The sequence below is a fragment of the Myotis lucifugus genome, unplaced genomic scaffold (assembly GCF_000147115.1).
Source record: "Myotis lucifugus unplaced genomic scaffold, Myoluc2.0 scaffold_41, whole genome shotgun sequence".
NCBI lineage: Eukaryota > Metazoa > Chordata > Mammalia > Chiroptera > Vespertilionidae > Myotis > Myotis lucifugus.
In genome coordinates, this window is record NW_005871089.1 from 78,584 (window position 1) to 100,637 (window position 22,054).

The window sequence follows — 22,054 nt, forward strand, 5'->3', positions numbered from 1 at the left end:
TAAAACTTTATGTATATGAATTCTAAAATTTCTACTCAGAGCTGATTCTTTGAGACGATCTTGGTCCAGAGGAGTAATTCTTTGGATGACCTTAAATTTGTATTGCTAGTACTTAAATTCTTCCTGAAAAAAATCTTCATATATAATTTCTAATTTTTTATTTTAAAAAATTATATATAATGCAAACATGCCTAAATATATCTGGTGAGGATTAAAAAAACAACATGGTTCCTTAAGGTGATGTTTTATGGCATATTTAAAATTTGTGCATATCTGAATTTTATGTTCTTGTAGAAAAACAATTACTTTTCATTAACAAATGCAGACATAATAGTCAATGTTGGGAATAAGTATTAACCATCATACTCCTACACCCTAGTCCTTTGCCTGTCTTACTCATCTACAAACCATCCCATATAAATACCCTAGCTGCCAATACAAAAGCAGAATTTCTTGCCCTCTTCTCATAACCTATATCCTTTTCCAGTTTTTCCTTTCATTTGATACTCGTTTCTTCCTTGCCAAGCATAAGAGTCTGTATTTCAAGCTAGCTTGAGCTCGCTGTCCACCAGACTCACCGACACAATGGCAACCAAGTGGCCGAGAGACAGAACCCCACGTAGAGACGGGGTTTTATGGGGGGGGGGGGGGGTTGGCCAGGCGCAAGTCGGTGTCTTGTTCCTGGGTGTGGCTAGCAGAGTCTTAGACTTCCGGGAAGAAGCTCCTTGCCAAGCACGTGGCCAAGGTAAGATGGAGGACATAGCCCTTACCCTGGGGCAAGATGGAGGGCGTAGCCCTAGCCCTTTCAATGACTAGGTTCACTTCTGGAGTTTCCACATTCCATTCTATTTTCAATCTTATCTGCTTACCTTCTCAACCTTCCCAAAAGTCAAGAAGTTAAAACATTTGAGTACATCTCAGAGTACCCTTATCTGCAGTTTTAGTTACTCATGGTCAGTGAAGATCTGACAATATTGAATGGAAAAATTCCAGAAATAATGGTTTTAAAATTGTGGGCCATTCCTAGTGTAGCCTATTAGTTATGAGAGGCCACATTCACGTAACTTTAAATTAATTGGCTGCCTCCTGCATGGCCCCTACTGGGGATGGAAGCCACAATGGGCATGTACCCTAACTGGGAATGGAATCCTGACCTGGTTCATAGGTCAGTGCTCAACCACTGAGCCACACTAGCTCGGCAGACTTAGGGTTTTTTTTTACTAGCTTCAGAATTTTAGGTAGAAGTCAGTTTTCAACTCCTACCTTACATTCAAGACCTAAAGAATGCTGTCCAAAAACTGATGGGAAGTATTCTGTATCCATGTTGTGTAATAGTGTAGCCACTAACCATATGTTAATTCTAAATATAGCTAGTATAACTGAGGAACTGCCTTTTAAATTTAAGTAGCTATATGTGGCCAGTGGTTCCTACTACAGTACATTTGCAAAAAGTACGTTTTTATCCCCTTAGATCCTCTGCCCCACTCAGTCTGCTATACATAACAGGCTTAGCTTGTCCTCTTCATTTTTTTCAAAATCTTAGTTTTCCCAGCAGCTCATCAATCATGATTGTAAATTCACCCAACATATATTTGAAATTGATCAGATAAAGTACCAATATTTTCCCTGCTATTAAGTTTGAGGTGGGACTCTTACCTTTACATATAAATAAAAATTTTCAATTCTTGTGGAATCAAGTTGAATAATTTGAAGAAGATTCACTTACAAATTTACTCTTATTTCCTTAATTTATAACCACATTAAACATGAAATTCTGTATTTCAAAAAACACAAAAGATATGAGTAAGAATATCACTGCATTTATTTTCAGACAGGTAATTTTTCTACAGCTTTAACATTTTCTTCTCAAAAATAAAAGCTTAGAACTGGATCACTTGGCCCTTTCTCTTCTTATCTCCTCCCAGTTCAAAATGCTTGCATCTCTTAATGGCCAGCATCCTCTTTGATCTGCAGTTAGCGTCGGAACATTCAAGCCTCAGCACAATCTTCTTTGTAGTTTTCGCTTTCTTTCGGAAAATCGGCTTTGTCTGCCCACCGTAACCACTCTGCTTCCTATCGTAGCGCCTCTTTCCCTGGGCGTAGAGGGAATCCTTCCCCTTCTTATACTGGGTCACTTTGTGAGACCGATGCCTTCCACACTTCTTACAGAAGGTTTTTCGGTTTTTAGGCACATTCACCATCTTGGCAGTAGAGGTGTCTGTACGATGGAAACTGTTGAGATATTTAAAATAGATTCAAACATTTTGATAAGGACTTTATAAGTATAGGAAAATAAGTCAGTAATGTATAAATCCACCAACTACTCATTTTCCGTAAGTGTACATACAAGTTTTTGTGCGCACCTCTTTGGAATGCTTAAATCATTAGCGCACTTCTAGAATGAGACTCACTAAAAAATAGCAAAAGCGTATAAAGGGGACTTAATTGACAGTGGCCGCGAAAAAGAAGAGCGTAGTGATGATTGGTTAATTTTCTACCACCGAGAGGGCTAAGGCTGGAGTTGCTTTTCGAGGACTCCTCGCAAGCCCTTCCACGTTCTAACAGCTCCTGGGTTCCGTGCGCGCGGAGCCCACCCCGTCCCTTCCCCGAGAACCGCAGGAGTCTGGTTTCGCATTTCCCCTCCGTAGGACTGTGCACCGTCACCCACCCGCCGCCATGAAGGCCCGTAGGACCGTGCACCGTCACCCACCCGCCGCCATGAAGGCTGACGTGTCCTTAGCAAGTGCCTCCCGGCCCAGCAGCGCCATGCGTGATCCCCTTTCCTGAGACAGAAGCCGCTCTTGAACTCTCTCGAGCCAAGGCAGCGGGGCTTTCCCACCGTTTCCTACCAGGGCCGACCCATCCCCGGACTCCGAGCACTAGAGGCCCCGTGGGGACCTACAGCCCGACCTTAGCTTACCGGGAAACTCGTAGTCCACGCTCCCCGCTTAGCTCGCTCGCTCGCTCGCTCGGCTCGCGCCTAACAGGAAATGGAGGAAAGAAGCGGAAGCAGGAACCGAGCGTTGAGCGACAGGGCCATGGACCAATAGGCAACGAGCAGCGACGGCCGGGTACCTCCGCCGGCGTCTTGGAAGCGCCAACCAACGGCCCCAGGGGCGGGGCGGAGGGTGTGGGCCCGAGGGCCCCGGGGCTCCACGGGCCAGTCTTAGGTTGTCAGAGCGGTCGCCGCCGGAGTGGGGCGAGCCTTGGTTGCGCGGTGTCGGCCGTCTGTGGCCCGCGTAAGGATGAGAGCGCAAAGGACGCAGGGCCGCTGGAGGCGCAGGTAACGGAGCGGGGTGCGGTGGGCCGCGCGGGGCTTTTGCTGGGACCCGTGTTGAATGGAGAGGACAGAGGCGACCCCGAGCCCCGGTCCCTAGCGGAGGGGCCGCTGTCGAGCTGCAGCTGTCCGACGAGGATGAGTGGAGCCCGGCGGCGCGGGGAAGCTGAGAGCCTGCGGGTCCCAGGACCCCCGGGGCCGGGGATGAGTTAGCGAGGGCCGCCGCGGGGGCCAGTTCCGACTGCTACAGGCCAACGCGACGGCCACCGCCCGCCCGCCCCTTCCGTGCAGAAGCCGCTAGCTCCTTCCCGCACCGCCTGCCCGCGCTCCCAGCCCCGGAGACCATGAGGTTCCGCATCTACAAGCGGAAGGTGCTCATCCTGACGCTCGTGGTGGCCGCCTGCGGCTTCGTCCTCTGGAGCAGCAATGCGCGACAAAGGAAGAGCGAGGCCCTCGCCCCGCCGCTGCTGGACGCCGAGCCCGTGCGGGGTGCGGGTGGCCAGGGCGGGGACCATCCCGCCGTGTCCACGGGCATCCGCCGGGTCTCCAACGAGTCGGCGGCCCCGCTGGTCGCGGCCGCCCCGCTGCCCGAGGTGGACAACCTGACGCTGCGGTACCGGTCCCTGGTCTACCAGCTTAACTTTGACCAGACGCTGAGGAATGTAGACAAGGCCGGCTCCTGGCCCCCCCGAGAGCTAGTGCTGGTGGTCCAGGTGCATAACCGGCCTGATTACCTCAAACTGTTGCTGGACTCACTTCGAAAAGCCCAGGGCATCGACAACGTCCTCGTCGTCTTTAGCCATGACTTCTGGTCGACAGAGATCAATCAGCTGATCGCTGGGGTGGACTTCTGCCCTGTTCTGCAGGTGTTCTTTCCCTTCAGCATTCAGTTGTACCCCAACGAGTTCCCGGGCAGTGACCCCAGAGATTGCCCCAGAGATCTGCAGAAGGATTCAGCTTTGAAGATGGGGTGCATTAATGCTGAGTACCCCGATTCCTTTGGCCATTATAGAGAGGCCAAGTTCTCCCAAACCAAACACCATTGGTGGTGGAAGCTGCATTTTGTATGGGAAAGGGTCAAAGTTCTTCGAGACTATGCTGGCTTCATACTTTTCCTAGAGGAGGATCACTACTTAGCCCCAGACTTTTACCATGTTTTCAAAAAAATGAGGAAATTAAAGCAGCAAGAGTGTCCCGAGTGTGATGTTCTCTCCCTGGGAACCTACACTGCCCCTCGAAGTTTCTCTGGCATTGCTGACAAGGTAGATGTGAAAACTTGGAAATCCACAGAGCACAATATGGGTCTAGCCTTGACCCGTGATGCTTATCAGAAGCTGATCGACTGCACAGACACTTTCTGTACTTACGATGATTATAACTGGGACTGGACTCTTCAGTATTTGACTGTATCTTGTCTTCCAAAATTCTGGAAAGTGCTGGTTCCTCAGGTACCTAGGATTTTTCATGCTGGAGACTGTGGTATGCACCACAAGAAAACCTGTAGACCATCCACCCAGAGTGCCCAAATTGAGTCACTCTTAAATAGTAACAAACAGTACATGTTTCCAGAAACACTAACTATCAGTGAAAAGTTTATGGCACCCGTTTCCCCACCTAGGAAAAATGGAGGGTGGGGAGATATTAGAGACCATGAACTCTGTAAAAGTTATAGAAGACTGCAATGAAAAATCAGTTACAAAAAGTGACAGTCTTCTATTTTTGATATTTGTACCAACAGGACAGACAATTGAATAAGAGTTTAGGGATTGGTTTCTGCTTTAATATGAAAAAAAATTCTTGTAAAAGGTGTACAATTATAGTACTCTTTTCCTTTTATGTCTGATTAAGATTTAAAATACAAGTTTTCATTTTGGGAGTTGGGTTTTAAAGCTCAATCTGTATCTGGGAAAGGTAATCATTACTGTGAGAGAAGAGAGGAAATTTTATTTAAATTGCATCTATTAATCTTTTTACTTGGAACTTTGTACACTTTTCCACTTTAAAACTTAAGTACAGCAAAATTTACTTAAAATTGTCATAGCAGTAGGAAGTATTACAATGAAGTAAGTATTAATGGAACAAGCCCAGTTTCACTCTCCACACAGTTACTAGGAAGAGATTGCTTCGCTGGTTTTATAATTCAAAAGTTATGTTTGTTAAACACCCTGTCAAAACAATCAATTTCAGTATTACAGATTCCCGTATTATTGTGTTAAGATTTGCCTGTGCTTTGGAACCTTCATAGAGCACATTTTCTTTTGGAATGTATTTGATTGATAAAAAATTTTAACACTGTTTCACCTCAATGTAGAAAAACAGTGGTTTTGTTTCTTTCTTTTCTTTTAGTCTGCCAAAATAAAATACTCATTTTTGCATAAAAAGGTTCCTAATCATTTTGCAGAACAAATTTTGTTTACTCTTTACACCAAAATTCAGTAAAGACATTCTAGAAGTTTTAAAGTTAGCATTATATCTTCATGTTTACTGTTTGTACGTTGAATTGAAATAATAAAGAAAACCCAGCTCTTGACAATGTATTTCCTTTGGAAGAAACTAGCCAGGCATAGATAATGAACAATAAAAAGCTGCTGTGGAAGTGAAATACAGCCAGAAATGATACAAAGTTTAGTCATGCCAAAGTGAAATATGTTCTAGTGCCAGCTTTATTTTAACTGAAGTCATACTTTTTAAAAGGACAGATACAGTAAATAATAGGAAACAGGCTTAAAATTTACTCCACGTTTAATGTAGAAGTTTCCTGTAACAATATACAATTCCATTCAATCAAAAATTATAGACTAATTTCTGTGGAGTTATTACAATTATTTCAATCTACGAAAATTGTGTTATTAAGTGGACATTTTCAAAATTACTGCTTCCAACTAAGATTCATGTTATAGTTGAAAAATGCATCTGGTCATCTAAGTTGGGGCAAATAGTTCTCTTGCTTTGTGAGCTAGCCACATTTATACTGTTCTCAGCTCAGTCTGGTTCCAGACTTTACCAAGATTATAAATGTAAAGAATAATAGCTTTTGGTGTTCTGATCTGACCTCCCCAGTTCAAAGGACTAAAGATATTAGGTAATTTCCAGGACTAAGGTAAAGCCAGAAGTTTGAATTGGTAGCTGTTTTTCGAACAAATGTATCAGGTCATGGCCTTTGGGGTCAGAGATTAGGTCAACAGATATTTTCTTTCATCCTGTCCTAAAAATTTTTGTGAGAAAAACATCTATTAGGATTTTCTTCTGACCTCAAATATAAATACTATTCCACAAAATTATTAACTTAGCCACAGATACATTACCTGCTGCCACCTTAAAGTCATTACTAAATAACCTGTATTAAATATATATATATATTTGGTGACAGATAAGAGTAAAATATAGAATTGAAGCAAAAATACTAAATTTCATTCAGTGTGTTTGTATTATAATTATTTGAATTATTAATATTGGTTAGTAAAGTTCTTTCATCTCTAAGAATCTCTATTTCAAGCATAAATACATCTTATTTAGTGATATTTCTAAATACAGTTTTGAGATTCTGCCCCCCTTACAAATGCAACTCATATTTCTAGTTACATTCTTGAGAGTTGCTTTTTGCGACAGACACAACTTAGTGAATATCTTGAAACTTTTTATTAAAGTGTAATGGTAAATAAGCCAAAAACAAACACAGAAGTAAATATATACAGGTTATATTAAAACTAAATGTTTAACTCTCAGAAATAATATACATCTCTCAGAGGAATCACAAAACTTATCTCCCTAATGAAGGAAGCTGTATAAACATGCAAAAAAATATCTCCAGTTTCCCCATTAGAATCAAAATTGCAAATTTTAATTTCTTGAATATCTTCAGTTTTTAAAGAGTAAACAGAAAACCTATTTTAAATCCAAAATATACTTTCTTGAATATCTTTGGTTTTAAGGTAGTAGTTTACAGAAATAGAATTTAAGTCCAAAAATTTTCTACTCTTAACCTTTAAATTCTGAAGAATTAATCCAAGTCATATAGCAAAGAATTCTGAAAACTGAATGCACAATGAGTCACATGATCTTTAATAATCTGCACACTACCATCCTGCATATTCGTTTCTTTTATGTTGTCAAAACCAGGAATATTCTGAACTGTTAATTCTTCCTCTTCAGTCATTACTGGTTCTTTTAAATTATCTTTCTCCTCACTTGAGTAAACACCTTTTTCTTCCATTTTTGACTCAGGTTGCTGAGACTTTCCAAATATTTGGGACACATCAAGAGAGTCTTGTTGCAAGTATTCAACTGAACCACAACTGTCTAATTCTAGTACTTTAACAGCTATAGATGAATCAGAAGCAGTTGTTGAGGTGGTAGGATGTTCTATTTTTTTTTTAGTTGGATGACTTCCTTCGTTGACTTTTTCTTCCTTTTCATGAAGCTGTTCAGAGTTACTACATTCTTGCAACTATGTCAAGAGAAACAACAAGTTAATAATTCTTTGAAATAAATAGAAAATTAAATTATAGTACCATTGGGGAATTTTTTTTGTTTTTACGTTGTGAGGGAATAACCCTTGTAGACCTGCAGACAGGCTTCTTCCTCCTCCAAGTCATCCTCCACATGCTGCCAGTCATTTATTCACAATGCAAACCTGGCCTTAATTCTCTGGTAATCGTTTCAATGACTCATCTCCCTCAGGATAAAATAATCCTGGCTTACAAACCCTTTAACAGTCATTCTTACTAGTAAGGGCATTCTTGAATTTTCTTGAATTTCTGTGATTCTTCAAAGCCACTCTCCCCCACAATTCATAATTGCCAATTGTGCTAGTTAACTAAATCATTTCTGTATTTAATACTGACGACTAAAAATAACCAAACTTAAGATTCAACTAGAAAGAATGAACAAACTGTGTGACATGGTTACCATGGTCCCTGGACTAACTTCCCAAATGTCAGTTTTTTTCTATTCCTCATTCGACATTTATTTTGGGATTAAATTAGATAATATATATGAAAATGAACTGCAGTGTTTAGCACATAGTAAAATTCATGCAAAAAACTCTATTCCTCATCCCAGCCATTATGTACACTTAGCTTAAAGTTTCAACATCAAAAATTAAGTTATTCATTAGGCTTTAATCTTGTCCTAAGTCACTATTCTATAAGGCCAATCAAAATCCTTACCTTTGTATGAATTTGAATCTTACTATCAGTAACCTGAACAACTTCAATTAACGGTGAAGTTAGGGGTATTGTCTGTTGGAATGGAGGGCTCAGGACCTCTTCAAGAAATTCATTGACATTTTCTTCATTGACAAATAACCTCTCCTAAAATAAAAAGAAAACATATTCTGCTTTATAGGTCATACTTCACAGTGTTATATAAAAACAACTCATAAAAGTTCTCACATAGTTCAGGATTACACTTTTAAAATGTTTAATGTTATTTCTATGCTTTCTTGGCAAAAGAAAACAGTCTTGTACACAGCAAGAGTGCCCAGCCAGCATGGCTCAGTGGTTGAGCGTCCATCTATGAACCAGGAGGTCATGGTTCAATTCCTGTTCAGGGTACATGCAGCGATCCCCAGTGGGTGGTGCAGGGGGCAGCTGATCAGTGATTCTCTGTCATCACTGATGTATTTATCTCTCTCTCCCTCTCCCGTCCTCTCTGAAATCAGTAAAAATACATTTTTTAAAAATAGCAAGAGTACATACACATATAGGAAAAAAACCCTAAAAAAAAAAAAAGTTCAGTTACTCTTCTTCGTCTCTATTGAATCTAGGTATGTTTTCTCTCTTAGATAATCTAAATTAAAAATTGTATTTTCTTTCACTTTTTTCTCTTAATATTTTATGAGAAATACATCACCTTTTGTTTTTGTTTTTTTGTTAATCCTTGCTCAAGGATATTTTTTCATTGATTTTTAGGGAGAGTGGAAGAGAGAGGGAAAGAGAGAGAAACATCAACATGAGAGAAACTCATTGATTGGTTGCCTCCTGCACGGGCCCCAACCAGGGCCTGGGCCAGGGAGGAGCCTGCAACCAAGGTATGTGCCCTTGATCAGAATTGAACCCGGGATCCTTTAGTCTTAAGGCCAGCACTCTGTCCACTGAGCCAAACTGGCTAGGGCTTACAACACTTCTTAATGAGTCAGCTAAGAAATACACATGACAGGATCTATTAAAATTTTGTGTGAACTGTTTGCCTTTTAGTTCTTGTTCAGGTAAGAGCTAACTAATATTTTATGTAAAAGAAATATATTTTACTTTTAAGCAATGAGAAAATCCAGTGTGACACCAGCATATAGCTATTTATAAGAATGAGATAGTTTACCAAACTATTAGGAAATGCAAAAATCACATTCACAAAAATCCCAAACACAAAGCAATTTCTTCATATTTATGTCAAGCGAATACAGAAATATTGTTAGGGCACTAAGAGAATAACTATATTCATAAAATAAGTTCATTTTTGCCCAAAGTAAAAGTATTTTCCTCTGCACTTTCATATAAATAAATTTAATAAGTTCATTATTTAGTCAAAATGAGGACAGAAAATATGAAAGAGACAAGTTTCAAGTTTCCTTCTATTAAACACTGTTTGAACTTGGGAACACCTACCAAACAAGTGAACCTTGGGAACAGAAAAAATTTATTTTTGGAGTAATTTGCCTTGCTATTATTTGAAGATCAGAATAACACTGTATTATAAAAATGCCCCCATCAAAAGCATTTCTAAGTTTCCTGTCTCTGGAAAAGACTTACACATTAATTGTAAAAATATATACCAAATAGTTTAGTTTTTTAGTTTACCCAAGGAAAAATAATATGTATTTAGAATAGAAATGGTTATGATTAAAATGCAATTTGCATAAAATTGTCTTCACATTCTGATGACTGATTTTACTATAAAAGATACTGTATTCAGTGGAACTAAAGCTTTAGGAAAATTCCCAGTAAATATTTAAGGCTTATATAAATATATTTTGTACTTGTTTATGTGTAAAGTAACAATTCTGAACTTGACAGCCACAAATCAACCTTATATTATAATTATTTTCATATAACATGTGTAATATATCTATTATCTACCCACCTACTACTCTTGTGATTTTTCCGTATTTATTAATTTTCAAGAAAGAGGAAGGGAGAGTGAGAGAGAAGTATCTATGTGAGAGTGAAACATGGATCAGCTGCCTCCTGCTTGCCCCCAACCTTTCCCAACCAACTGAACCACACCAGTCAGAGCTACTCCTGTGATGTTTTAGAAATTTAGTAAGAGCATGGTCTAGTGACAGTGAACTGTAAAATAAAAAACATTATGATTCTGTCAGTCTTAGGAAATGTGATTACTAATGAAGAAATTATAAATCTATTTCAGGCTTCAAAGATATGACACAGTCGCCATAATCTCATTTTTGTCTGGTTTCTTTGCTAAAATAATATTATCATACTAGAAAATCAGATTAAAATATATTTTTTAGTATTTTCTCAACTGTCAACAAAGCTTTCTTCCCATATTGTGAGTTATTTTCACATTTATTAAGACAATTACAGGAAAACGACTGCCCTTTCCTAAATTTTCCCTTCGAATGACATAAACAGATAATCAATTTCCTATTTTATATTATCACAAAGTATTTTACCTAGCCCTGGCTACTTACTTTACCACTTTTAGAAGCTTTCAAATTAACCACTTCTCACAGAAGATATCCCTCATAAAATGTAAATGTAATTTAGCAAGTTTCTAGAAAAACAATGGGGAAGAAGTGAAAATTTCTGGCAGGTTAAAGCCCAAGGCTAAAAACTTAATTTTTAATATATAATCTGCAATTTGTGTTGTTTCTGGGAATTAAACCCTTGAATATGTTAAAAGAGCTTTAAAATTTACATGTAACACTGATACAGACCTCAATCAAAACCACGAATTGTTCATTTGTGAGTTTACAAAGTTCTTTCGAACTTCAAATTTAATTTTTTTCAGTATTTGTCCGTAGTTTATATTACACTGTTAAATGCCAGCCATTGTGTAAAATACTAGATGATTAAAACAGATGCAAAAAGAGATGTAATTTCAATGTAACATAATGCCCACCGGAGGACAACCCTACCAAGTTCTGCCACTAAAATCAAGCAGCACTATATGGTCAAAAGGGCAGGGAATTTATTTAGATTGACACCTCATTCTGAATTCATTTTTCTACATAAGAAATATGGCTAAGTGACTTTTGCTCTCTGGAAGTAAGCTGTTTATTTTCTAAAGTTGGACAGTATTACTTACCAACTTAAAATATGGCCCTAACAGAGTGCCTCTCAAACTCTAATTAGTCATCAACCCCTTTGAGAGTATGACTAAAGTTATAGCCCTTCTGCCCAGAAGAAAGCACCCTCAACTTTCTGCATACAATCTGAGAGGTTTATGGATTTCTGGGAATGCATTCATGTCCTCCTCAGTCAATGGATTCCGGGGGAAAAATGCATTAAGGACAATTCTGAAGGTTTGAAACCCATCCATCAGAAGGGATGCGTGAGTGTTTCTTCAATATGCGTTTAACGTGCACTGACATCTTTCATCACGTGTATCAACTTCAAGTAATTTCGAGAGAAGTTCTAATGAAAAACACTTTGTTCAGAATGTACTGAGGGGATGTAATTTTAAAAGTAGGATGGAATATTTCAAATACTAAGACTCGAGAAAGAACTGTTACCTCCAAAGAATCGTTGTTTAAACCATAATACCACTCTCTCCAATGTCCATAGCACTCTGAAGATTTGGCCAGTTCTATTACTGCATTGTTTGAAGAAATGCTAACCACTGGTTCTTTGATACTCAATTTATTTTCTGGAGCAAACTGCAAAAAGAAGGAATAATAAACTAAGTCTTGGGTGGAGAAGCACAATTTGTACCGGAGGGAGCTCACATCCCCTTGAAGACTTTGCGGTTGGATCCGAGGCACTAGGATGAGCAGAGTCAGGGATTCTTCATCCTGATGACACTGCAACGGAGGACAGAGAGGTCCCCGGCTGTCTGTCCCGGGACCATCCATGGCTGGATCGGAAGGCTCCCTGCCCGAGTCTTCCCGGGCCACGCGGGTCCCAACGCTGAGACCTCCGCACACACTCCCTCCTCCTGCAGGAGGCCCCCAGTCTAGGTCCCCGGGCGAGCTCCCAGTTCCGGGAAGCGGTTTCTCCTCGATCCCGGCAGTCGCCACCGCTTGCCCGCCGAAGTCCGGTTCCGGTTCGGAGACAAGTTCCTCTCCTGCGGCATCCGGCGTGGTGATCCCGGAGTCCCCTTCCCCGGCGCGACCCGCAGCCGGGCCCGTCTCTCCTTTGCGAGCGGAAGTGCAGGCCGCGCTGTCGGTTCCGGCCCCGGCGGGCTCTTCCGGCGCCGCTAGGGGCTCCCGGCGCGCGGCGGACGGCGCCACGGGCAGCGTGACTACCAGCTGCCGCCGGGCCTTGTTGAACTGCGCGTTGCCGCGGCTGTCGTCCACCGGGTACGGGAGCGAGAGCCGCAGCTGGTAGTCGGGTTTCCTCGAGTCCAGACACAGCAGCTTTCCCGTCACCTCCAGCGCCGCCTGCTCGGCCGAACGCAGCAGCGGCAGCTCGATGGTGACCACCAGCTCCTGGGGCACGGGGCTGGGGGCCGAGTCCCGGGAGCAGCGGTAATCCTGCAGGTCCACGCGGGAGCTTCCCCACGCTGGTATAGCGAGGCTCCGTGGGGGTCGGGGGCCCATTTGGCGGGGAGGGCGGAGGGCCCGGGGCCCGCCGAGTTCCGGGCGGCCGCCGGGCGCCGGTAGGGGTAGGGGAAGTCGGGGAAGGAGCTCTCCGGCTCCCCCTCGGGCCGGGCCGGGACACCCCCGGGCAGGGGCGTGCGCAGCACAGCGGCCTCCGGAGTTCCCTTGTACTTGATCTTCAGGGTTTTGGCATTTCTGTGGTCCAGCTTCACGCCGAACTGCTTCTCCACGGCCTCCAGGGCCGTGGCGTCCAGCATCTGGCGGAAGCGCTCGTGGCGCCGGGCCAGCGCGAGCGCGTCTGGGTGGAAGACCACATCGTAGACCGTGTAGCGGGTGCCGCGGCCCCCCGGGTACTCGCGGCCGGGCGCCAGGCTGTACGGCAGGGACCACTGGCTACCGGCCGCCGCGCTGCCCGAGCCGGGCCGGCTGGTGGGCGAACCTACCAGCGCGTTGCTGCACACGTTCACGTAGCAGCGCCGCGCCCCGTCCAGGCTAGTGCGCAGCACGTGGCCGGGCTCCGGGTGCACGAACTGCACCTCCACTCCGCGCTCACGCTCCAGCGCGGTGATCTCCGCTTCGTAGCGCCGCCGGTTCTCGGGATCCGTGAGCTCCTCGGCGTACTCGGAAAACATTCGCCGGAACTCGGGGTCCTGAAAGGCGGAGGTGAGCCGCTGGACCTCCTCTCCGCTCAGATCCAAGTCCTCCAGCGGCGAAGAGTTCGCCGCCTTGGCCATGCTGCTCCTCAGCCCCTAGCCCTCAGCCGCCTGAGAGAATGGGACGCGCCTTGGAGTCCCAGGCCCAAGGCCAGTAAGCGGCCGAGGTCAGCAACTGACAGAGAATTGTGCTTGGGCCGCGTGCTTATTGCCATGGTGACGCCACCCACGCGCAGGAGGAGGAGGCAAGGAATTGGAGTGGGATGGTGGAAGTGCCAGAAATAGCGTTTCAGTTGCTTCAAACTAACCAACTACTCTGCAGTCTTTGTATTTTAGATTCCTGTGCCACGGCACAGTTACTTTTGCATTAGAAAAACTATCATAATAATTGTCATAACTTCCAGCATATATTTCATCTACATAGTTCATAACGCTTAAGGGCAGAACTGATCCCCTTTTCACAGAAAAGAAATGGGACCTGAGAAGTTACCTAACCAGGGTCATGCAGCTCGTGTATTCACAAGCTGGGATTCATACCTTTGTTTATGTTTTTTTCACTTCACTAAACCCATATTTCAATCTTCTGAATATTTTTTTGTAATGTATTTTTTATTTCAGAGAAGAAGGGAGATGGAGAGAGAGAGAGAAACATCAATGATGAGAGGGAATCATTGATTGACTGCCTCCAGCACGTTCCCCCTATAGGGGATCGAGCCTGCAACCCAGGCATGTGCCCTTGGCCTGGAATTGAGCCCAGGACCCTTCAGTCTGCAGGCGGTCACTCTATCCACTGAGCCAAACCGGCTAAGGTAATCTGAATATTTTACCGTACAGTTTGCTCTGTAACAACTCTCATTTGAGGCAAGAGATATGGGCAAGCTATTAATAAGTAACTAATGATCAAACATATAAGACTTCATTAATAAAAATGCAAGTATAAGATACCACATCACCTATCAAAATGGCAAAGTTGTTTTTGTTTTTACAATTACTGTATCCTTTGGGTCATGGTAGAACTTAGTAAAACCTTTCTAGAGCATAGTTTGGTAGCTGTATAAAAAGCTTTTAAGCCCTAGCCAGTTTGGCTCAATGGATAGAGCATCGACCTGTGAACTAAAGAGTCCCAGATTCAATTTTCTGGTCAAGAGCACATGCCCAGGTTGCGGGCTCGATCCCCAGTGGGGAGTGTGCAGGAGGCAGCTAATCAATGAATATCTCTCATCAATGTTTCTATCTCTCCCTCTTCCTTCCTCTCTGAAATTAATAAAAAATATATTTTAAAAAATAAATAAAAAAAGGTTTATACTTGATCTAGAATTCCAACCCTAAAACATGCTCTAGGGAACTCTAAAGGTTAGTGAAGAATCTAAGAATTCAACAGTGGGACTGGTTGAGCAAATTTTGGTACAGCCATACAATGAGATTCTTTGCAGCCACTCAAAGTAATGTTATAGAAGAGTATCTATTGACAAGAGTAGTTACTAATTAGTAGTTGTTAAATCCAGTGATTATTTTCCTGTTTTCATTTTGTTGAAACTCACCAACATTTCACACAATTGATGTCATTATCTCAGTAACAAAACACTTTCCAGACTTCTCTCCTACCTTACCAGACACTTAACACTGCTTTGCAGGTGTTTACCTCCGTTCAGCTTGTAAGTGGAAATGCATCATGCGTCAAGGCTGGGTCCCCATCTCCTCCATTTACACTTTCCTTCACAAATAAATTTACACTCATAAATACCAGACTTACATAGCAGGTTCTAAACTCCAAATTCCTATAGCCAGTTGCCCATTTAAGGTCTCCACTTGAATGATTTAATGCTTAAATTCTTAAAGCTTGAAATGACCAAAAACAGAACTCCTGACCCTTTCCGTGCTGTATCTTATGATCTCTTGACAGCATTCAAAGCGGTTGACTGTGCCCCCTTGGAACACATTTCTCTTGGTTTGCAGAATTTCATGCTCTCCCATTTTCTTCCTCTACTTGCTTCCCATCTGCCAGTTCTCTAAATGTAGGAGTCACCCAAGGCTTATTCATCAGCCTTCTTCTCTAATCATACTTCTTCCCAGACGATTTCATTCAAGCCCACAGCTTTAAATGCCATTTATGTTCAGATTCATTCAACAGAATTGGACACCTGTTGCACCTATTGTATAGGTAGATAAGTAAGTATGGCAGTGTTCTAGGCACTGGAACAAAACAAAATCATTATGCCCCAAACATGTAAAGCAACTGGCACACTTGTATGCTGGAAGTGTCTATTGGGTCAATCACTATGGAAAATTGCTGTTAAATATAATGTATATCTTATGACTAAGAAATTCTGTTTCTAGCAAAAGACATAGACTAGATTTTGTATATTCATAACAGCATTATTTGTAATAGACAAATAGTGGAAATTACCCATATTCCTATCAATAATAGAATGGATATATAAAATGTGTATATTTACAATGGACATGAGGAAACCATGTGGATGAATATCACTAACATGTGAGAAACCAGATATAAAATACATACTGTATGATTCTCATATAATAGACAAAACTTGGCAAAATCTGTTAAAAGTCAGGCTAGTGGTTGTCTTATACACACACACACACACACACACACACACATATATAGTAAATAGTAATTTATAAATAGTTATTGAACAAATAACCATGGCAAAATGTAGAATGTTCTACAAGTGAATAGAGAGCACAGGGGTGGAAGAGGAGGCCCATATGTTTTAATGATGCTTATATCTTCTCAGCCATTCACTTCCAGGGATTGTAATACCTCCCAAGAGATTCACTGCAGTCATCTCTAGGTGGTAGAGTTGTGGGTGGTTTTAATAATTTTGTTACTAGTTTTGAGTATGTTTCAGTGTTTCAACAGCAAAATTTTTTCATTTGTGTAATAAAAGTAAAATGGTAATGATCACAATATATCATGACTATAGCTGAAGATTAGGCAGGTGAATGGAGTGAAGGGAAAGTCTTAATGACAACGTAATCCCAGTGGTCCTTGGGGTCATAGGTATGTCACACCCAAGCATCACCACCAGTTTATTCTGCCTCCAGTCTCAAGGTCATTTTTCTGTCTCTGATACTCCATGCAACATCTTGAGGCAAGACTTGTGATTGAAGGGTATTCCTCATGGTTCCCATACACACCCTCTTTTTCAGGAAGTTACTTGAAAATGTCCTCCAGCTAAGCAAAGAAAAGCTTTTAATATTTTATTGATTTCAAAGAAGGGAGAGGGAGAGATAGAAACATAAGTGATGAGAAAGAATCACCAATTGGCTGCCTCCTGCACGCCCCACATAGGGCGTCAAGCCATTCTATTTATATATCCATTCTATTATGCAATCCATGCATGTGCCCCAACTGGAGTCGAACTGTGACCTCCTGGTTCATAGGTCAGTGCTCAACCATTGAGCCATGCCACCAGGGCATAATTGTCCTTTTGAGGGCTAGTGGAGTGTTGTGATTGGAGAGGAAAAGTGAGCTTCTGGGGTGAGGGTAACATTCCATTTCTCAATTCTGATAACAAGGTTTGCAGTTTGTAAAAATTTATTTAGCTGTATTGTACACTGACAATGGGATTTTTATGTAGGTACTAGAGGCCTGGTGCACGAAATTTGTGCACTTGGGGTGGGGGTGTGGAGGCCTCAGCCCGGATTGCACCCTCTGGCAGTCCGGGAGCCTCTGGGGATGTCCAACTGACGGAGGTGGGAGGGGGGGAGGGAGGGCCTAAGCTGGCAGTAGGACATCCTTAGAGCCGCTCGCCAGCCATGAGCCTGGCTTAGGGCTTCTGAATCATACTGACCACCAGGGGGCAGCTCCTGTGTTGAGCGTCTGCCCCCTGGTGGTCAGTGCACATCATAGCGACCAGTCGTCCCGCCGTTCAGTCAATTTGCGTATTAGCCTTTTATTATATAGGATATCATACTCCACTTTAAACGTTTTTCAATGTGCTTTTATTTAAATATATTGGCTTTTTAATTGAATTTTAGAGAGGAAGAGAGATAGAAACGTTGATGAGAGAGAAACATCATTGATGGGCATGCTCTCTACTGGGAATCAAACCGGAAACCTGGTGCCCTGACCAGGAATCAAATTGGTGACCTCTTGGTTCTTGGGTTGACGCTCAACTGCTGAGCCACACCGGCCGGGCTAAACGTCTCTTCCTTTCTCTCTCTCTCTCTCTCCTCTCCTCTCTCTCTCTCTCTTCTTTCCCCTCCCCACTTCTCCCCTCTCCTCCCCTTCCCTTTCTTTCATTTTCATTTTTTTTTTAATTTAATTTTTTAAATTCTCACTCAATATTTTCCTATTGATTTTCAGAGAGAGTGGAAGAGAGAGGTGAAGAGAGAAATAACAATGTGAGAGAAACACATCAATTGGTTGCCTCCTGCATGAGCCTTGACCAGGACCCGGACCAGGGAGGAGCCAGCCTACAATCGAGATAAGTGCCCTTGAATTGAACCCGGGACTGGCTGATGCTCTGTCCACTGAGCCAAATCATCTAGGGCCGGGCTAAATGTTTTTCAATGTACTTTTAAAAAAATATTTCCCCACATGGATCTCATGTGGAATGAGACCATTGACTCCCAACGTTTTATCTCCAGTCCTACCTGACCACTGAGCCCTACACTCATGCCACTGCCTACTAGATATCTCCACCTGGATGTTTAATAGGCATCTCAAATAGAAATCCTGGTTTCCCCTTCTCAAAATTGTTATTACCCAGTCTCAGTAAATAGTACCATCAACCCAGCTGCTCAAGCTTAAAACCTAAGTGTAAGCCTTGATTCCTCTCTCCCCTGCCCTGCACTGCCATTCAGTTATCTAGTCCTATTGTTTCTTACACACCCCAAATATATCCACTTCTTTCCATTTCTGGTCTGAGCCTCCCTCATCTCTATTGCAGACTTATGCCATAGTTTCCTGACTGGTCGCTTCACCTCTTCTTTACGATCTTTTCACATAGTAGCCTTAGTAATTTTTGAAACCAGAGCTGCTGAACACCTTCTAGTAGACTCACATCCCAATTCCTTACTTGTGTTTACAAGGCTCATCATGCTTGAGCCCTAAACTCCATACCACTGAATTGTCTCCCCTTAGATCATTATACTTCACAGAGGCAGAACACTCATCTTTCCTGTGCAGCCTGTGCATGGGACCTTGAGTCTAAAGATCGTCACTGTCACTTTAGTGACTCGCACCTTCAGCACCCCATCTAAAATTGCCCGTATCATTTTTATTTTCAGCCTGGTTCATATTTGGTACTTTATTTTAGGGTATGGCTCACCCATTTGAAGGTAAGCATCATGAAAGTGAGGATATTGCCTTTCTGGTTTACCCCTGGATTCCTTAGTATATAGAATATACAGGGATGGGCAAAAGTAGGTTTATAAAGAACTCTGTGCCAAAGTATGTTTGAGTATAGCAGGGAGACTCAAGAATATGTACATAATGAAGGTCAGCAATTTGAGCACATGCAAGATTATACCTAAGTGCACTGTACCATTGTGATATTCTTTTAAGTTAGTAAAGCTACTGTAATAATCATAACCTGCATATCTTTTTCCAAATGAGCAACTGTAAACCTACTTTTGCCCACCCCTGTATTATCACTCAGGTATTTGATGAATGAATATAGTAAAGAAAAAGGCAAGTTTAGCTCTGGTCGGTGTGTCTCAGTGGTTACAGCGTTGGCCCATGCACCGAAGGGTCACAGGTTCTATTCTCAGTCAAGGGGACATACCTGAGTTGCAGGTTTCCATCCCCAGTCAGAGTACATGGGAGAGGCAACCAATCAATGTGTCTCTCTCACATCGATGTTTCTCTCCCCCCTCCTTTCCACTCTCTCTGAAAAGCAATGGAAAAAATATCCTGGGGTGAGGATTGACAACAACAAAAAGGCAAGTTTAGTGTGCATAGTATGATCCCTAAAATACGTATTTTTAAAATATATATTTCAGAGAGGAAGGGAGAAATAGAAACATCATTGATGAGAGAGAATCATTGATTGGCTGTTGCCTGCAAGCCCCCCACTGGGGATCGAGCTGGAAACCCGTGCATGTGCCCTGAACAGGAATTGAACCGTGACCCCCTGGTTCAGAGGTTGACGCTCAGCCACTGAGCTACACCGGACAGGCATCCCTAAAATATATTTAGAGGAAAAAATGTATGCATAGAGAAAAATCTGAAAGGATCTATACCAGAATATTAACAGATTATCTCTGATGGTGGAAATGTAGGTCTTTAGAATTTTTTTCTTTATGATTATTTGTATTTCCTAATTTTTCTATTATGAACTTGTTTAATAAAATGTTTAAAGCCCAGCCCTGGCTGGTTTGGCTCAGTGAGTGGATAGTGTTGGCCTGTGGACTGAAGGGTCCCAGGTTCAATTCTGGTCAAGGGCACATGCCCAGGTTGTGGGCTCGATCTCCAGTAGAGGGCATGCAGGAGGCAGCTGACCAATGATTCTCATCATGGATGTTTCTCTCTCCCTTTTCCCTTCTCTCTGAAATCAATAAAACTATAAAACTATATACTTTTAATAAATAAATAAAGCCCAGCCGGCATGACTCAGTGGTTGAGCATCAACCTATGAACCAGGAGGTTGCAGTTCGATTTTCTGTCAGGGTACATGCCCGGGTTTGGGGCTCAAATCCACTGTGTGGGGCAGAAGCAGCTGATCAATGATTCTCACATCATTGATGTTTCTCTCTTCCTTTCTAAAGTCAATAAAAATGGATTTCTAAAAAATACCCTACAATTTAGGTCTTAGATTTACATCTGAAATGGTTTTGAGGCATAAAGATGAATTCTAGATCTTTAAAGCATGTGGAGGATGTATTTTCTTCTTCTTTTTTAAAATATTTTATTGATTTCAGAGAGGGAGAGGAAGAAAGAGAAACATCAATGATGAGAGAGAATCATTGATTGGCTGCCTCCTGCACGCCCCCTACTAGGGATCGAGTCTGCAACCTGGACATGTGTCCTTGACCCGAATTGAAATCAGAACCCTTTAGTCTTCAGGCCGATGCTCTATCCACTGAGCCAAACCAGCTAGGGCTGGGGGATGTATTTTCTATTATAACCCTGATGTCAGTGAACATACCCAATGATTGGTTTCAGTTTATTTTGGTACCTTTGTTAACTTCAAAATACTGGACAAGTTTCATCTTAATGATATTTCCAAACATGAACACATGACAACAGACCACACCTGTTTGGGAATGAGAATGGCCTTCAGAGTTCCTGAGCCCTCTGAAATTATATGTGAAATTATAAGTGGGGGTAGGCTCATGCTGATTTTTCTGAGGGACCTTAGTTTTCATTAGATTTTCTAAGGATCCATGCCCTCCACCTTCCCAAATTTCTTACTTTGTGGCAGTCCCTTTCCCAACAGCTCTTTGGGAAAAAATGTGGAGTTGAGAAGCTCCTATGCCCCAAACAAATGATCTTTTGTCTAAAATTCATCCCTTAAGGAAAGGATATCCTTATTAAAATACGAATGCCTTTCACGGGAGATGGACTGGGTATTAAAGCCATTATCAGTTATTAACCCCTTAGTCCAACCTACTTTATTTTATCCCCCCACAAATATTGCATGCCAACTCTATTGGGAATAGGGATCCAGAGTAGATGGTCTGACACCTGCTGACAAGCAACTGGGAGCTCGTCTGTACAGTTCCAGGCACTTTCTGTGGTTTCCCCACACAGAGACCAAGTATTGCTTTTCTCGCCCTAGAGAAATCTCACCCATATCTGTCTTGTGTGATCTACCTGGTCCCTGCTCTGAGGCACACCATCACCTGAAAATGCCTCTCATACCCAGATTTCTGCAGTGAGATGAGCCTGCTTCAGCTGATGAAACACCAAGTGAGGGAGCACACCACCTCTGTTTTTACCTGCAGCAGAAGCCCAGGAGACTCTTTCAGAGCTGCTCCTCCATTGCCCCATCATTCAGACCTCTGCTTCCTTTTCATTTCTGGATGATGCTGATCCCCACCTGGTTCTAGTTCCTGTCTTGTCTTATTCCGATACTTACTGCCTGGTTCTGGCAACTTCTCTGCTCTTAAATAATTGTTTTGCTTCATCTCATTTCACATTGCTAACTCCTAAATACACCCTATCTTTCTACCATTAACTGTGTTCCTGAAAAAGTCTCAAATAGCTCATCTTTATATATGGAAGCAATTATCTGCCAAATGAATGAGTTAATGTGGGGACACCTTGTACCCAGTTTACACTTATAACTTTCTACCCATCATCTTTCATATTTAGTTCTGTGGTTCTCATAACTGGACCATCAACCTTGTGTCTATTTCACTACCACTTTCAAGGCCCAAATTACAACTTTTTCCCAAGTAATTAGTAACTTTTGAACTTATGCCTTGATTTCA

At 42.4% G+C, this 22,054-nt stretch overlaps 4 protein-coding genes across 18 annotated transcripts in view; 1 reads left to right on the top strand and 3 right to left on the bottom strand.

Annotated features, from left to right (window-relative positions):
* Nucleotides 1-1,800: 1,800 nt before the first annotated feature.
* RPL36AL (ribosomal protein L36a like) lies at nt 1,801-3,062 on the bottom strand. Its single transcript, XM_006087807.3, has 2 exons — nt 2,921-3,062; nt 1,801-2,232 (listed from the first exon to the last, which is right to left on the bottom strand). Exon 2 carries the CDS (start codon nt 2,199-2,201, stop codon nt 1,881-1,883), a length of 321 nt encoding a protein of 106 aa, XP_006087869.1. The 5' UTR covers nt 2,202-2,232; nt 2,921-3,062; the 3' UTR covers nt 1,801-1,880.
* Nucleotides 3,063-3,139: 77 nt separating this feature from the next.
* Nucleotides 3,140-5,667, top strand: MGAT2 (mannosyl (alpha-1,6-)-glycoprotein beta-1,2-N-acetylglucosaminyltransferase). The gene is made up of 2 exons (XM_006087809.3): nt 3,140-3,283; nt 3,569-5,667. The coding sequence occupies exon 2, from the start codon at nt 3,622-3,624 to the stop codon at nt 4,960-4,962; it is 1,341 nt and encodes a 446-aa protein (XP_006087871.1). The 5' UTR covers nt 3,140-3,283; nt 3,569-3,621; the 3' UTR covers nt 4,963-5,667.
* A 255-nt stretch (nt 5,668-5,922) lies between these two features.
* DNAAF2 (dynein axonemal assembly factor 2) lies at nt 5,923-14,112 on the bottom strand. The gene is given in 5 exon segments (XM_006087808.3): nt 5,923-7,724; nt 8,446-8,589; nt 11,970-12,947; nt 12,949-13,038; nt 13,040-14,112. Coding segments are annotated over 5 exon segments (2,349 nt in total). The 5' UTR covers nt 13,730-14,112; the 3' UTR covers nt 5,923-7,277.
* A 2,160-nt stretch (nt 14,113-16,272) lies between these two features.
* The window catches only part of POLE2 (DNA polymerase epsilon 2, accessory subunit), a 39,975-nt gene continuing 34,193 nt past the window's right edge, over nt 16,273-22,054 (bottom strand). For 14 of the 15 annotated variants that reach the window (XM_023753057.1, XM_023753065.1, XM_023753060.1 and 11 more), the window contains one exon: nt 16,273-16,847. In XM_023753057.1, the coding sequence (XP_023608825.1) occupies nt 16,703-16,847 (145 nt within the window). In that variant the 3' untranslated portion in view covers nt 16,273-16,702. The remainder of the gene's footprint in view (nt 16,848-22,054) is intronic. The other variant, XM_023753063.1, reaches the window with a different exon arrangement.